The sequence below is a fragment of the Crocuta crocuta genome, unplaced genomic scaffold (assembly GCF_008692635.1).
Source record: "Crocuta crocuta isolate KB4526 unplaced genomic scaffold, BGI_CrCroc_1.0 scaffold26, whole genome shotgun sequence".
Classification (NCBI taxonomy): domain Eukaryota; kingdom Metazoa; phylum Chordata; class Mammalia; order Carnivora; family Hyaenidae; genus Crocuta; species Crocuta crocuta.
In genome coordinates this window covers 12,144,057-12,158,690 of record NW_027532249.1, presented here as the reverse complement: position 1 = coordinate 12,158,690, position 14,634 = coordinate 12,144,057, and the positions used below count along the sequence as shown (strand labels likewise).

At 37.2% G+C, this 14,634-nt stretch overlaps 1 protein-coding gene across 1 annotated transcript in view; it reads right to left on the bottom strand.

The window, feature by feature from the left end:
* THOC1 (THO complex subunit 1) overlaps positions 1-13,968 on the bottom strand; it is a 50,664-nt gene extending 36,696 nt beyond the window's left edge. The window contains exons 1-7 of the mRNA XM_077778210.1: positions 13,887-13,968; positions 11,420-11,493; positions 11,264-11,324; positions 9,987-10,053; positions 5,955-6,073; positions 5,465-5,513; positions 4,740-4,835 (exon numbers count right to left, since the gene is read on the bottom strand). Of these exons, the coding sequence (XP_077634336.1) occupies positions 4,740-4,835; positions 5,465-5,513; positions 5,955-6,073; positions 9,987-10,053; positions 11,264-11,324; positions 11,420-11,493; positions 13,887-13,940 (520 nt within the window). The 5' untranslated portion in view covers positions 13,941-13,968. The remainder of the gene's footprint in view (positions 1-4,739; positions 4,836-5,464; positions 5,514-5,954; positions 6,074-9,986; positions 10,054-11,263; positions 11,325-11,419; positions 11,494-13,886) is intronic.
* Positions 13,969-14,634: the final 666 nt, after the last annotated feature.

The following is a 14,634-nucleotide window of genomic DNA, read 5'->3' as shown; positions in this document are numbered from 1 at the left end:
ATATTACAACTAAATTTGGTTTATGCAATGTAAAAAAAAAAAAAAAACCAAAAAACTAATGAGAGTGGAGGCTGGAAATAACCAAGAAGGACAAAATTATAGCTGAGAATTGAAACCTTGTTCTTATGTCTTCTATAACTTAGAGATAAAAAAAAAACTACAAATTAGTATTAATGAGGGGGCATACTTCATTTCACAAAAGAGAGCCTTCATTTATCACAGATTTAAATGGCAAGTAGGTGTCTGGCACTGTTCTAGGCAGAGAAAACACAGAAGTAAACAATATACACATTGAAAATGACAGATAGTGTTAAATGCTAAGAAGAGATTGGAAATTAGGTGGTGACAATGAGTGACTGTGCTGGCAGGTTTAGAATAGATGCCGAAAGAGAGGCTCCTTGAGGAAATAAAATTGAGATTAACAGCAAAAGTCAATAGTGTAACAGTAATGAACAAAAGGTTTATAGAGGGAGTTAGTGCCAAAGCCCCAAAGTTCAACTGAAGGCATTTCAGTTGGTAATTTTGAAGGCAGAAAGAAGGCAAAATGCCAATTCAATGGGCAAAGAATAGTTTTTTTCAATAAACAGTGCTGGGAGAACTAGTTATTAACATACAAAAAAAAATGAAACTGAAATTCCACCTCATACCATATACAAAAATTAACTCAAAACGGACCACAGAGCTAAATCTCTTGTAAGAGAATGCAAGAATAAATCTTTGTAACCTTGGGTTAGACAACGATTTCTTACATATGACACCCAGAGCACAAACAACAAAGGTAAAAACTGATGTATCAAACTTCACCAAAATATAAAACTTTTGTATTGTTAACAATACTATCAAGAAAGTGAAAGGAAATGCGCAGAATGGAAGAAAACATTTGCAAATTACATATCTGATAAGAGTCTAGTATCTAGAATATATTATAGAGAAGTCATACAACTACTTAATAAAAAGACAACTCAATTTAAAAAATGGGCAAATAAAATAAATAGCCATTTCTTTAAGGAAGACATATAAATGGCCAGCAAGCAAATGAAAAGATGCTTAACATCTAGATAATGCTTAACACCTTCATAATGACTAGACAGTCATTAGGAAAATGCCAATCAAAACCACAATGAGATACCACTTTATACGTACTCAGATGGCTATTAAAAAGAAAAAGACAGAATAATAAGTGTGAGCAAGGACGTGGAGAAATTGGAATCCATGTGCATAGGATTGTAAAGTGGTGCAGCTTCTTTACAAAACAGTTTGGTAGTTCAAGAATTTATTTATTTTTTTAGTTAGAGGCACTGATTTATTTATTAAGTTGAGAAAGAGAGTGCACAAGTAGGGGAGAGGAGCAGGAGGAGGAGGGAAAGAGCAGGGGGTGGGGGGTGGGAGAGAATGAATCTTAAGCAGGATCCATGCTCAGTTCAGAGCCCAATGCAGGGCTCAATCCCATGACTCTGGGATCATGATCTGAGCTAAAATCAAGAGTTGGACACTCAACCAACTGAGCCACCCAGGCGCCCCTCCTTAAGAATTTAAATACAGTTACCATATGACTTAGCAATTCCATTCTAGGTATATGCCAAAAAGAAATGAAAATATACATCCAAACAAAAACCTGTAAACAAAAGTTCACATCAGCATTGTTCATAATAAGCAAAAAGCAGAAACAACCCAAATGTCCATCAACTGAGAAATGGATAAACAAAATGTGGTATACCTATACTGAGAGTATTATTTGGTTATTTAAAAAATGAAATACTGATACATGCTGTAACATAGATAAATCTTGAGAATGTTATATATGCTAAGTTAAAAAAGCTCATCACTAAAAGACCATGTATTTCATTACTCTATTTTTTTAATGTTCAGAATAGGAAAATCTACAGAGAACAAGTAGATTAATGGTTGTTTAGGGCTTGGAAGAGAGGGTAAGAATGATGATGAGCTGGGGGGGCGGGGGGAGTAAAAGTTAAAAATACTCAAATATCAGACTGCAATGATGGTTGCACAACCTTGTAAATATGATACAAAACAGTGAATTGCATAGTTTAAATGGTGAATTGTGTAAGTTAATTCACATGTTGAAAGCTATTAAATAAAAAAAGAAAGGTATTTAAAAAAGTAATAGAAAAGGTGAGTTTCTAGTAACAGGTCAATTAATTGGCTAATTAATTCAGATTAACCCTAAAGACAACTAAAGACTTCAATAAACTGCATTAATTCCATAAAATTTACAGAGCATAAACCATGTTCACAGCAGTGTTCCAGACAATAAAGTACAAAAATGGTTTTCTTAAAAACAGTAAAGGGCTGACAAGAAAGTAAGGGATATGTGGCAAACATCCAAAAGACATGTAAGATAAGCAATGCATCATCAATATTTAAAGCCACTTTTGTCTTGAAGACATTTGCCAAACAAGTTACAGGACTTATCTTGGGCTGGATTAAGGTAACCCTGGACAGGTGGTAGCCTCCTTCTAAAGGCTTCTGGCAAAATCAATGAAAACTCTATCTGGAGGAAACTACCTATCTTAGGTCTCAAAATCCCTCAATATTTTCTCAAATATAACACCCAATACTAAACAGATACACACATAAGAAATTCTGAGAAACAGTAGAAACAAACCCACAAAGACTTAAGGTACTAGAATGATCAGACACAGACTATAAAATAATACTTATACTGGTTAAAAAACTAAAGAACAAGCTTGAAAATATGAGCAGGGAATAAGAAACTAGAGAGTGACACAGCAGACTTAAAATAAGACCTTAAACAAATGAAAAACAGAATATAAAACAATGAAAACAATAACAAATTAAAAATTCATTTAGCAGCTCATCATTCAGAGCTAAAGAAAGAAATAATGAACCAGAAAACCATTCCCAAGAAATTATTCAGAATAGAGACAAATAGATAAAAATATAGAAAGAATAAGAGACAGAGAACATAGTGACAAGATATAACAATGTTCATTGGAGTTCCAGAAAGAAAACAAAGAGATATCCACAATATTTGATGAGATAATGGTTAAAATTTTTACAAACTAGATGAAGACACTAATCCATAGATTTAAGATTCCCACAGATCCCAAGCATCATAAATAAAAAGAATTCCACAATAAGACACATCATAATAAAACTGAAAAACAAAACCCGAAAACAAACAAAAAAAAGCTTGAGAAAAAACAAAACAAAAAAATCTAGATTATCTTCAAAGAAGTTAGACTGACGTTTGTGTCATCTAGAGAACATAGAAGATAGAAGACAAAGTAAATGATTATCTCCCATAAGATGAAATCCTATATCTATTGCTAACCTAGAATCTTTTATCTACTGAAATCATTAAAAAACTTTTTTTAATGTTTTATTCGTTTCTGAGAGAGAGAGAGAGAGACAGCATGAGCAGGGGAGGAGCAGAGAGAAAGGGAGATACAGAATCTGAAACAGGCTCCAGGCTCTGAGCTGGCAGTCAGCACAGAGCACAACGTGGGGCTCGAACCCATGAACTGTGAGATCATGACCTGAGCCGAAGTCGGCTGCTTAACCGACTGAGCCACCCAGGCACCCCTCTACTGAAATCAGTTTTCAAGAATAAAGATTTCCAGATAAAATACAGACCTGCATTAAAGTTTAACGGGGAAAATTTCCACAGATAGAACAGAAATACAAGCAGTAAATACAATGGTAATCTAAATTAATCTTGAATCACATTAAGTACAAAAGATAAAATACCACAGATCTAGCATGACAAAAAGAAACACACAGAAACAATTGCCCACATATAGTATGGGTCTCTCTATATGTAGGCATTGTTGTAAAATATGTTCACATATTTTAATTCATTTAATCCTCACAACAACATATGAAGTAGGTGGTATAACAGCCTGATATTAACGAAAGGAAGACTGGGGTACCTGGGTGGCTCAGTCGGTTAAGCATCCGACTACAATTCGGGCCATGAACTCACATGGGTTTGAGCCCCACATTGGGCTCTGTGCTGACAGTTCAGAGCCTGGAGCCTGCTTTGGATTCTGTGTCTCCCTCTCTCTCTGCCCCTTCCCTGCCTGCTCTCTCTCTCTCAAAATAAAGACATTAAAAAAAAAAAAAAAAAAGGAAAGGAAGACTGAAGGAAAGAGGTTTTTAAAATCTAGAACATTTGAACAGATTGTGAAGAGCTCGGGAGAACTGGTTATGTTTCATTTCTGGATTTTGCCAGTAGTAACGTAAGTCTTTGATTCAGAATAAGTATAGTGTACTTTTACGCACTTTTCTATATGAGTGCTATATTTCGCAATAAAAAATGGTAAAAGATATGAGGACATAATTGTGTCTAAACAGTAGTGATTGAGAGAGAAAATGGAAGTGGAAAAATCAGCATGCATTATAAATGACATACAGATATGATAATTCATATCTCTATATGTGTGATTCAACTGCACATTTTTATGATTAATAAGCTTGGAACTTAAAGAGAATCAGTTGTTAAATTACTACCTTGTGCTTCTGAAACTAATATGATACTATGTCAACTATACAAAAAATAAAAAACAAAACGGTGACTTTAAGGATTACCTATATTATGCATTAGGAACAGTATAATTATCAGTAAAAGAAATTAAAGTGACAATTTCTTACTCAACTTTCTAAAACTATTTTTCTTATTATCACAACAGCTTCTAATTCATTAAAATCTGAAAAATATTTTCCTCAAAACATTTATTTAATGCATAAAAGCTTACCTGATTTCTCAGATAAAGGGAAAAGCCTGGCCAAAAAGAGTTGAATTCGTCCACAGAAGACTGTATTCTGGGATTTTGATAATCTTCTTAGGAGATCTAATAATACATGGAAGTGAAGGTTATAGGAGATCATTCTATGTTTATTACAACTATACCCAAATTTGTTAACTAGTCTGTCAAGAGTATTTTCCTAAAGCAGTAGTTCTCAAAACTGGGGTAGAAACTATTGTCATTTAAAAAAAGCACTAAAAAATTAGGAATAAAGGGGCGCCTGGGTGGCTCAGTCGATTAAGCATCCGACTTTGGCTCAGGTCATGATCTTGCAGTTTGTGGGTTCGAGCCCCACATCAGGTTCTGTGCGGACAGATAAGAGCCTGGAGCCTGTTTCAGATTCTGTGTCTCCCTCTCTCTCTGCCCCTCCCCAACTCATGCTCTGTCTCTGTCTCAAAAATAAACTAAAAAATAAAAATAAAAAAAAAATAGGAATAAAGTGAGTTTAGCATGGGCAAAATAAACTTTACTAAAAATTTTTTGGTCTTAAGTTTATCCCCAAAACAGGAACAGTTTAATTTTAAGTGAATGATCAGTTTTAACAAATCAGTCTGTTATGATAAAGATGATGGTACTAATCTATTTTTAAAATTTTATCACTTGTGTTTAATTCAACCACCTGTTTCTCTAGCTACATTTATGTTTTAAAAAATGATCATTTACTAATCACTTACCATTGCACATACGTAGTAGATAATTTTTCCCAGCAGAATAGAATGTATTCTGAAATTAAGACAGAAATTATTACTTCTGTTCAGAAGTTGTTGCATACTCTTCGATAAGTCAAAGGAAGTAAGATATTAAAGAACACTAACATGCACTGAGTTTACTATCCCACTTTCACTCCCCCTACAAACATTTTCAGTGAAATAAAGCTATTTTCACATACCTAACAAAACATGTTACTGAGTAACTGTTTTAAACATGGAAAGTGTCCATTTTCAAGTTAACTGTTACTATTCAGTAAAGTTTTGTTACTTAAACCTTTTCTTCACACATGACTCTTACTTGGCTCCCCAAGTAAGACAGTATAATTCTCTCATAAGGAAAAACTTTTTGGGAGTCAGCAATATTAAAACAGAAGCAAAAAAAAAAAATCTATCCTCTGAACTCTGGATCTATAGAAACAGAACGTCAGCAAAAAAAGGAAACTAAGGCACTTACTGATTTCCAAGTAGCAACATTTTTTTCCACAAAAGTGAATATTGTGTCACATTGATCCAAAGGAAGACAATCCAAAACATCTCCCAATAATACAAAAGGTGTAGATGCAGTACAAATACCTTCAAGTGGAGCACAAGCCAATTTAAAAGTTTAAAAAACTGTACAGTAAAATAGCTCATACAAAATAATTCTGAAGAATATTTTAACAGTATATTTCTGTTACCCCTAACAAATTTTTAAAAGACAAGAAATGGAAGCAACCTAAAAGTCCCCAAAATGGGACATACTTAAGTAATTTTTGGTATGTTCACTCAATAATAATGATGATGATAATTCTTTTTTTTTTTTTTAATATTTTTATTTATTTCTAGGAGAGAGAGAGAGAGAGACAGCGTGAGCAGGGGAGGGTCAGAGAGAAAGGGAGTCACAGACCGAAACAGGCTCCAGGCTCTGAGCTGGCAGTCAGCACAGAGCCCGATGCGGGGCTCGAACCCACGGACCGCGAGGTCATGACCTAAGCGAAAGTCGGACGCTTAACCGACTAAGCCACCCAGGCGCCCCTGATGATGATAATTCTTGATTATACTTCTAGAGCATTTACTATATGTCAGGCACACTAAGTACTTTATGTATACTAACACGTTTAGTCCTTATAACCCTATGAGGTGGATAATATTACCTCCAGTTTACAGAATGGGAAATCTGACACAGAGAAGTTAAATAACTTGCCCAAGGCCATAGAGCCAGTAAGTGGTAGCGCTGGGATACGAACCCAGGCAGTCTGGCTCCACAGTCTGTTTTCTTCACCACTAAGCTATTCAAAAGAATATAATGCAGCCAATTAAAAACGATGGTTATGACGACTATAACTTGGAAAATGTTTATGACATGTTACGTGAAAAAGGCAGGATTTAAAACTGTACGTATATTATGGTTACAATAATAAAAGTTTTTAAAAAGACTAAAGAAACTAAAAACATATACCAAAATGAATGGTAGTTTTTAAAGTAGAGGAATTATGAGTATTGTTTTCTCTTTTGCTCATGTCCAAGTGTTCCATAATGTTGCTAAATATTGTTCTGATTTGAAAGATTACCTTCAAAAAAGATAATAAAAAAGTTTGATACTGATGTCAATTATTAAGCATTTAATATAAAATTAATATTAAACATTTAATATACAATAAAATGTTTGAAGGGAAAAGATGGTATATAAAAAGTTTATTTCAAAATTCAATGTTATTTAAGTACAGCAATAAATTTTAAAATGCTTTAAAGAAAAGGTCACTTGGACTAGCTAAAAATACTTTAATCTCCTTGTTCATTCCTCCTTCTCTTTTAAGGAAACATGTACTAGCACTTGTTAAGTGTTTTAAAAAGGTAGCCATTTAAGCATAGAATGCAAACAAAATATCTAGGGAGCACTGTAAGCCCAAAACACTGTAATTGATATAGTATGTTCAGAAAAAAAATGTATTATTTCCAGCTCTACTCTGCACTGGTATGATCGCATCTGCAATATGATTTCAGGGATATTGCCAAGAACCAATGGGTTGCAGAAGGCAACAGATTTCAACTCAATACAAGGGGAACCTGACAAAACTAAGAGAAATCAAATTAGTAAGCTCTATCAATGGGCATGGAGGCCGGACAACCACATGCCAGTGATGTTACAGAGGGGAGCAGGAGAGGCCAGAGGTAGACTAAATAACTAGAGAATTGCCGAAGTGCCTTACTACTTAAGATCTCAAGAAACAATATACTCTGTATACCCAAGAGATTTGAGAGGCATATTCCCTGCTGTAGTTGCAGTACATTTAATTACAGAACTTTAGAAAATTACCTAGATTCCACTCCTGAAGATTCTGATTCAGTAAAAATAAGCTGAGGCCTTGCAATCTCATTTAAAAATAGAGATTCACTGGTGATTCTGATGAACTGGACTAGAACATGATACCCCAGAACTTTCATTACCTGTGCACCAGCCTCTGCACCACATTCTTTGCTTTACCTTAACCTTGGCCACAGATTACCTCTCCTCAGTTCCCAAATATCTTTCTATGTTGACACTTCCATGGTTTTGTTTACAATGCTTTTCTTTTCTTAATCTTCCTCCTCTCTTTTTTGGCAAATTCCTGCTCCATCTTTCAAAGCACATGGCAAATATCCATGAACCTAAAACCTCCTGATACCTTTGAACGACCCCACCTATGCTTCTGAAGCATAGTATAAAGGAATTATAGCATTTATCATACATTGTTTATTTTCATGTTGACTATGAGCTTTTTAAGGGTAGGCATTTTTGTATGTTTTAATCAGTAAAGTGTCTGGCAATAAATAGAAGCTCAAAAATTATCTGCAGAGTTGAATTTCACATATTTATGGACAATTTGAAAACATGTCACATAAAGAAGAATAATCTCTGTCAAGGACTTTTTCCCATCCAATTAAAAAAAATAAAATCTAAGACTTTATTTTCAGTGTAACTAAGTTCGTAAGTTCTTATCTTTCTTAAATAAAGTTCTAAATATAGACTTTGTATAACTTCAAGTGTTAAAAATATTACTAGTCTACCAGAGTCAACACATCAAGGTAATCAATGAACTAAGGAGACACTGCTGTTTGACAGAAACTGGGCAAGGAACACTCCACTGCATAACTCATTTAGGTATGCTTAATGAATGAATGAATGAACATCTTGTATAAAAGTTTAATGTGTTCCGAGGCACCTGGGTGGCTCAGTTAAGTAACTGACTCTTGATTTCAGCTCAGGTCATGATCCTGCAGTTCATGAGACTGAGCCCCACGTAGCGCTCTGTGCTGAATGCCTGGGGCCTGCTTGGGATTCTCTCTCTCTCTCGCTCTCAAAAAAAATAAAGAAATATAAAAAAGGTACTTTTCACATAAATTATCTGAATTAATGAATACTTCAACTAAATTTGTTAAAGAGTACTGATGAACTAGTTTTTCATTGCTTCTTTCTGCAAATATTTAAGGAGCTCCCACTATGTGTTAGATAGACACTGTGTACTTTTTTTGAATTTTTGTTAATTTTTTTAAAGTTCATTCATTTTGAAAGAGAGTAAGTCAGGGAAGGGCACAGAGGGAAGGAGAGAGAGAATCCCTAGTAGGTTTCACACTGTCACGGAGCCTGATGCGGGGCTCAAACTCATGAAATGTGAGATCATGACCTGATCCAAAATCAAGAGTTGGATGCTTAACTGACTGAGCCACACAGGCACCTCAACACTGTGTACTTCCAAAATGCTTTCTTCAGTCTTGAAACTATCCCCTACCATCACTGCCTCATTTTAACAGTCCCCTACCTACTTTTTCTGCCAGCAGTCTCTCCCAATCCAACTCTTACACCATAGCTCCTTGTAAGCACAATATACAAAGCCCTTCACAAATGACCTAAGCTTCCTGTGCTGCTTCCTTCCTCACCATTGTCATCATCCTCTCACCCCTCTGCTCTACACAATTCTTTAGCCAGGGTGAACTTGGCCTCTACATAGCTGTGTATTCGTTTCTCTTTCTGCCTAACAAAATCAATCACCCCTCACATCCCAGCTCCTGTTACAGCTTCCCTTCTAAGACCTTCCTTATTCCTTTCAAGTTTAGAGAATCACTTCAACCACACTTCATTCCTACTTCACAATAATTATACCACAGTAAAAAATTTACACATCTCTTTCCTCCATTAGCCACTAGGCTCCTTATGGGCAGGAATGTGTTTTCTGTACCACTGAATGTTCTAGTCCTAGCTCCGTACCAGGCACATAGTAGATGCTCAACAAATATTTACTGAATGAATGACACAACTGGAGAACAAAGAAAGTGCCAAAATGTGTGCTGCATACTAGAGACGAGAAGCATGAGTTAATTTCTTTGGGATAACTTCTTGGTAAAGGTGGTAGGCAGAATTTGAAAAATGAACAAACTCAAATAGATGAGAGGTATGGGGAGAATAAGTTTTAAATAAAGCATGTCACATCCATGATTATTTAAAAAAAAACCCAACAACTGTACTTACCTTCAGTTACTCCCCCAATAGCAAGAGAAATAATAGCTAAAACGTTTTCACATGATGAGTGATTTATCTACCAACAGAGGAGAAAACAATTTAATTTAGGAGCCAGAGTCCGGGCTAGTTTGATAACAATAAAAACATCTTTTCTAACTAAATTACCAGAAATATAAGATAAACATATTTCTTACACAAAATTACTTTCTAAGATGAAAATACAAAAAATGAAAAATAGTAATAGAAACACTAATTGTCAGAGTAGATAAAGTAAATCATAATCAGGTGATTCACTTAAAATCCAATGATCTCAGGAAAATGGTTACATTAGCATGACAACCCAACAAGCTAATCAAGTAGAGAAGCAGAGGTCATAACTCAATCAATGGCACAGGGCAAAGACTAAGCCAGGGTAATTAATTGTACTGGTACATCAATATGTCTGAAGGTTTTAATAGAAGGGAGGTAGTGCTTATGTTCAATAACATCATAGAAACTAGCATTTTTTGAGTGCTCAGTAAGTGTTGTTTTCTACAACAGCCTTGAAAGAATATTATTTCCCTTCTTACAAATGAAATTGGGCCTCAGTAAAGCAAAGTAACTTGTCCAATGCCTCACAATGCGTAAGTGACTAGGTCTGAAGAAGAGGAAAAAAAAATGAGTTTGATACAGAATTGTTCAAAAGAAAGGGACACTGTATGATAGACGTTAGAAAAGAATCCAGATTCTTGGGACACAGCCTTTACTTAACCAAGAATAAACTGCTGAAAGCTTTCCTTTGGGTGTCTCACTAATGGTAAATAAATTCAGTTTTCACGTTTATGTTAAATTTCTCTACTGAAGTTGGATAGGTTCTAGCTATTTTTGTATGCTTAGTGATGAGGATGCCATAGGAAAATGAGGGCATGGAATCCCGGTTCTTGTGCTGAACATCCTTGGACTAGACCTTTGATGTTACTAAAGGATGTGTCACTGTTTATAGAGCAAAGTAAGAGGGCTCACCTACCACTTCCAGTTCTTGCTCAGGAACATCTCATATCAACTATTCTTATATTCACTTGGAGAGAGATCGTTTGTTAAAACCAAACCCTTAAATTATGCTTGTGCTGTCAAAATCCTCAACAATTACATACTCCCTATATTGTGAGCAAGTCAGCTTTCACAAAGTAGTAAGTTCACTATAGAAAAAATAATCTTAAATACCCATTCTGAGATAAAAGCAATTTCAAAAATAACATTTATTAATTTATCAACAAAATTTTAATAATAGAGAAAAACACACTTACAATTTCTTCTTCTAGAACACCTCTGAAAGCTTGGTCAAGGGTACATTTTTTTTCATTTTCACTATTAAAAACAAAAGGCACCTGAATTGTTTTAAACAGCTCAAGGTAAGTATAAAGATCTTGGCAAGTAATATTTCATGGGTATCAATGCCTTACCTGCCAGGTAATTGGCTGAAGGTATTCAACAATGGCTTGATATTTTTGTTGTTCAGGGCCTCTCTGGTAGACTTCTAGAAAAATAAAAATAGCATATAGGTAGAAGATTTTTGCTTATTATTACTTATCAGTAGTGTGTCTAACTAGAAATGCTTATACTTGGGAAAAATCAGTCATCCCATCAGTAATTATTTTTTTAAGTTTGTTTTTGAGGAAGAGAGAGCCAACAAGCAGAGGAGGAGCAGAGAGGGAGAGAGAGAATTCCAAATAGGCTGCATGCTGTCAGGGTGCATGAGATCATGATCTGAGACGAAATCAAGAGTCCAACTGATTGAGCCACCCAGGTGCCCCTCCATTAGTAATTCTTGTACAAATACCACTTAATGATACAGACTCTAATCATTTTAAACTTGACAAGAGCTTCCCAACTAGACTTTCTCATTCCAGGTGTTCCCACCTACCACTGCTTTAAATATCACATACATGAGAGTATTTTGCTTTTTTTTTTTTTTTTGAAATCTCGGTTCTTTATTTAGACTTTAGTTTCAAAATTTCACAGCCCCCTCTCAAGTCCCTGATATTATCTCCTTCACCCTATCAAACCTTATTTCCCACTACAGCTATACTCTCCACTAAGGTCTAGCCATTTTTACATTATTTTCCGCCACGCTCACTCTAGTGTATTCACTCATGTTGCTCCTCCCACCTGCTTATGAAAATTCTATCCATTCTTCAAGACCCAACTCAAGTCCTACCTTCTCTAGTTTGCTCAGCACAGTCCCTGACACATAGTCAACACTGAATGCCTGCTAATTGTCATAAAGTAGTCATAACTGAAAGACAAAAAAAACAAAGTGGGGATTTGGCTCAGTTGGTAGACATGCGACTCTAGATCTCGGGTTGTAAGTTCAAACTCTACATTGGGTGTAGAGATTTAAAAATAAAACTTAAAAAAAGAAATATCAAAGACAAAAATATTGCAAAGTCATTCACTCCATGAAAATTCACATACACTTGGAAAGTTATCTCTTCACTGCCAAGAGTTAGATTTATATTGGAAATGTCCATTCCTGACTTTGCCAAGAATACACTGTGTTATCTTGGGCATACTCCTTATCTCTTTGTGCTTCAATTTCCTCACCAATTACATAAGGGGGTTGTTGTAGATGCTTATTACTAATAGCAGCAGTGGCATCACCTGGGAATTTATTAGAAATGCAGACTTTCAGGCTCCATTCCAGACCTGCTGAACAAGAGTCTACATTTAACAAGATCTCCAAATAATCCCACTGCACACTGAACTTTAGAAGCACTGGACCAGATGATCTCCAATTAAATGGTCCCCTCTGGGACAAATATGATATTGGATATTTCTAACAGTTATTCTTAGCAGTATTTCAGAGCACCTGGGATTATAGCAAAATACACAGAAAGAAAAACGATTCTGAAGACATAAATAAGATATAACCTGATTAACAAACCCTCATTGTATGGGGGAAAAAATAACCTGCACACAAGACAACTGGAAAAAAAATCAATTTTCTTTCATAGAATTTTTATTCTGGTGTCACTATAACTAGGCAAGCAGAGTTAAATATCTCAATAGTTGAATCATGATTTGAAATATTGGCGCAAATGCTAAAGACAAATATAGGCAAACAACTTAGGACAGGGTTCTTCATGCCATGATGGGCAACATAAAAAGAATCCTGGGTCTGAAGTCAGAAACACCAGGGAAGTACATCCACTGAACTCTGGCATTGGGGGTGGTCTCGTCTACCAGGTGGATGGTGGTGTCACCTACCAGGCTTCACAGAACTTTGTCTACTTCACAGTGCTAAGAGTTAAATAAGCTAACGTGAACGCTCTGCAAGGTGTTTCCCAAATGATGAAAGTACTCCTCCTCACTGTGTAAGAATAAAAAGACATCTGGCAACAATTCCCAAGCTGATCTCTGTTTGCCTTTTCCTACTTTGTATCTCCTCGTTAATTTCTTAGGCGAGAGATATGGTGGGTTAAAGGGTGGTCAATAAGCGGCCAGAACCACCACTTCCCGCAGCTTAGGAGGCGGGGCGGGAGCTAGTTCTCTGGGCTAAAACCACTCCCGCCTTCACCCTTAAGCAATTTTGGAGACACCTGCTCCGCTAAGGGAGCACTGCACAGGAGCTCGACCGCACGGGAGGTAGTCTGGGGATAAGCCCCCCACGCAGGGCACAAAGGCGCCCAGAACGCGGGGTTCCCTCTAGACACCTGCCTGCAGAAAGACGGAGGCGGACAGCTCAGGACATACGGAAGAGGCAAGTAATGCGTCTTTCCCATCTCCCAGCCCCCGACGGGGCCGGGAGCCGACACCGCGCCTATACACCTCCGTCCCCGCTTTACCCCAGAGCAAAATTCGAGTATTTTCATAGGGAGGAGGAAAAGGATAGAGCCGGGTTAGGGTCGCACTCTCCCACGGTCCACTCACCGTAAATCGCGACCGCGCTTCGGGCAAACTGAAGAGCGGCGGCGTCGGAGACATCTTCTCGGCTGCGCGTGCCCGCCACCGCGCTGCGGCGCTCGCGGATGACGTCAAGCAGGAGTAACGAGATTGCTGCCTCCGTGTTCGGCTAGAGCGGCCTGTGAGCTTAGGGGTGGGTCGGCTGACAGCTGGGAGCTTCCGCGGTGACTTGAATTCAGCGGGGCGTTGGAAGGCTGAGTCAGCAACACCGTGTCTAGTCCGGATTCGTGGGGAACCCTTGGGGTGACGGTATATGAGCAGCCTCGCCCTGTAAGCTCGGCGCGGCCGGGCAGGGAATAGGCCGGGACACGCGCAGTGTGGTTTTCCTGCTTTGGGGAAACCGGGTGAATGGCGGGTAGTAAGGTTCACTGGGTTGCTCGGGAAGGTAACCGCTGCCCAGGAATCCTGAGCTGGTGGGTTATCTGGCAGTGCCCCAGGCTGGGGAAGTGTTGGCAGTGCTTGTGATCTCCGGACCTCAGTTGTTTTCCTGGAGGGAGTGGCTTCAGCTGTGGCCTTGCTGAGTAGTTCGTGGGCCTTTGTAGGTCATGGGCTCTGTATCTTAGGAGCAGTTCTGTCTTTTGTGAAAGAAAAAAAAATGCCTGTATCATGAAACTGTCGAAAAGCTTGAATGAAACAGTGAAAGCAGATGTGGTTTGTGATGGAAATATGAGTATCATCATCAATATCTTGGTATCAGATAACTTTGCTGCACTAG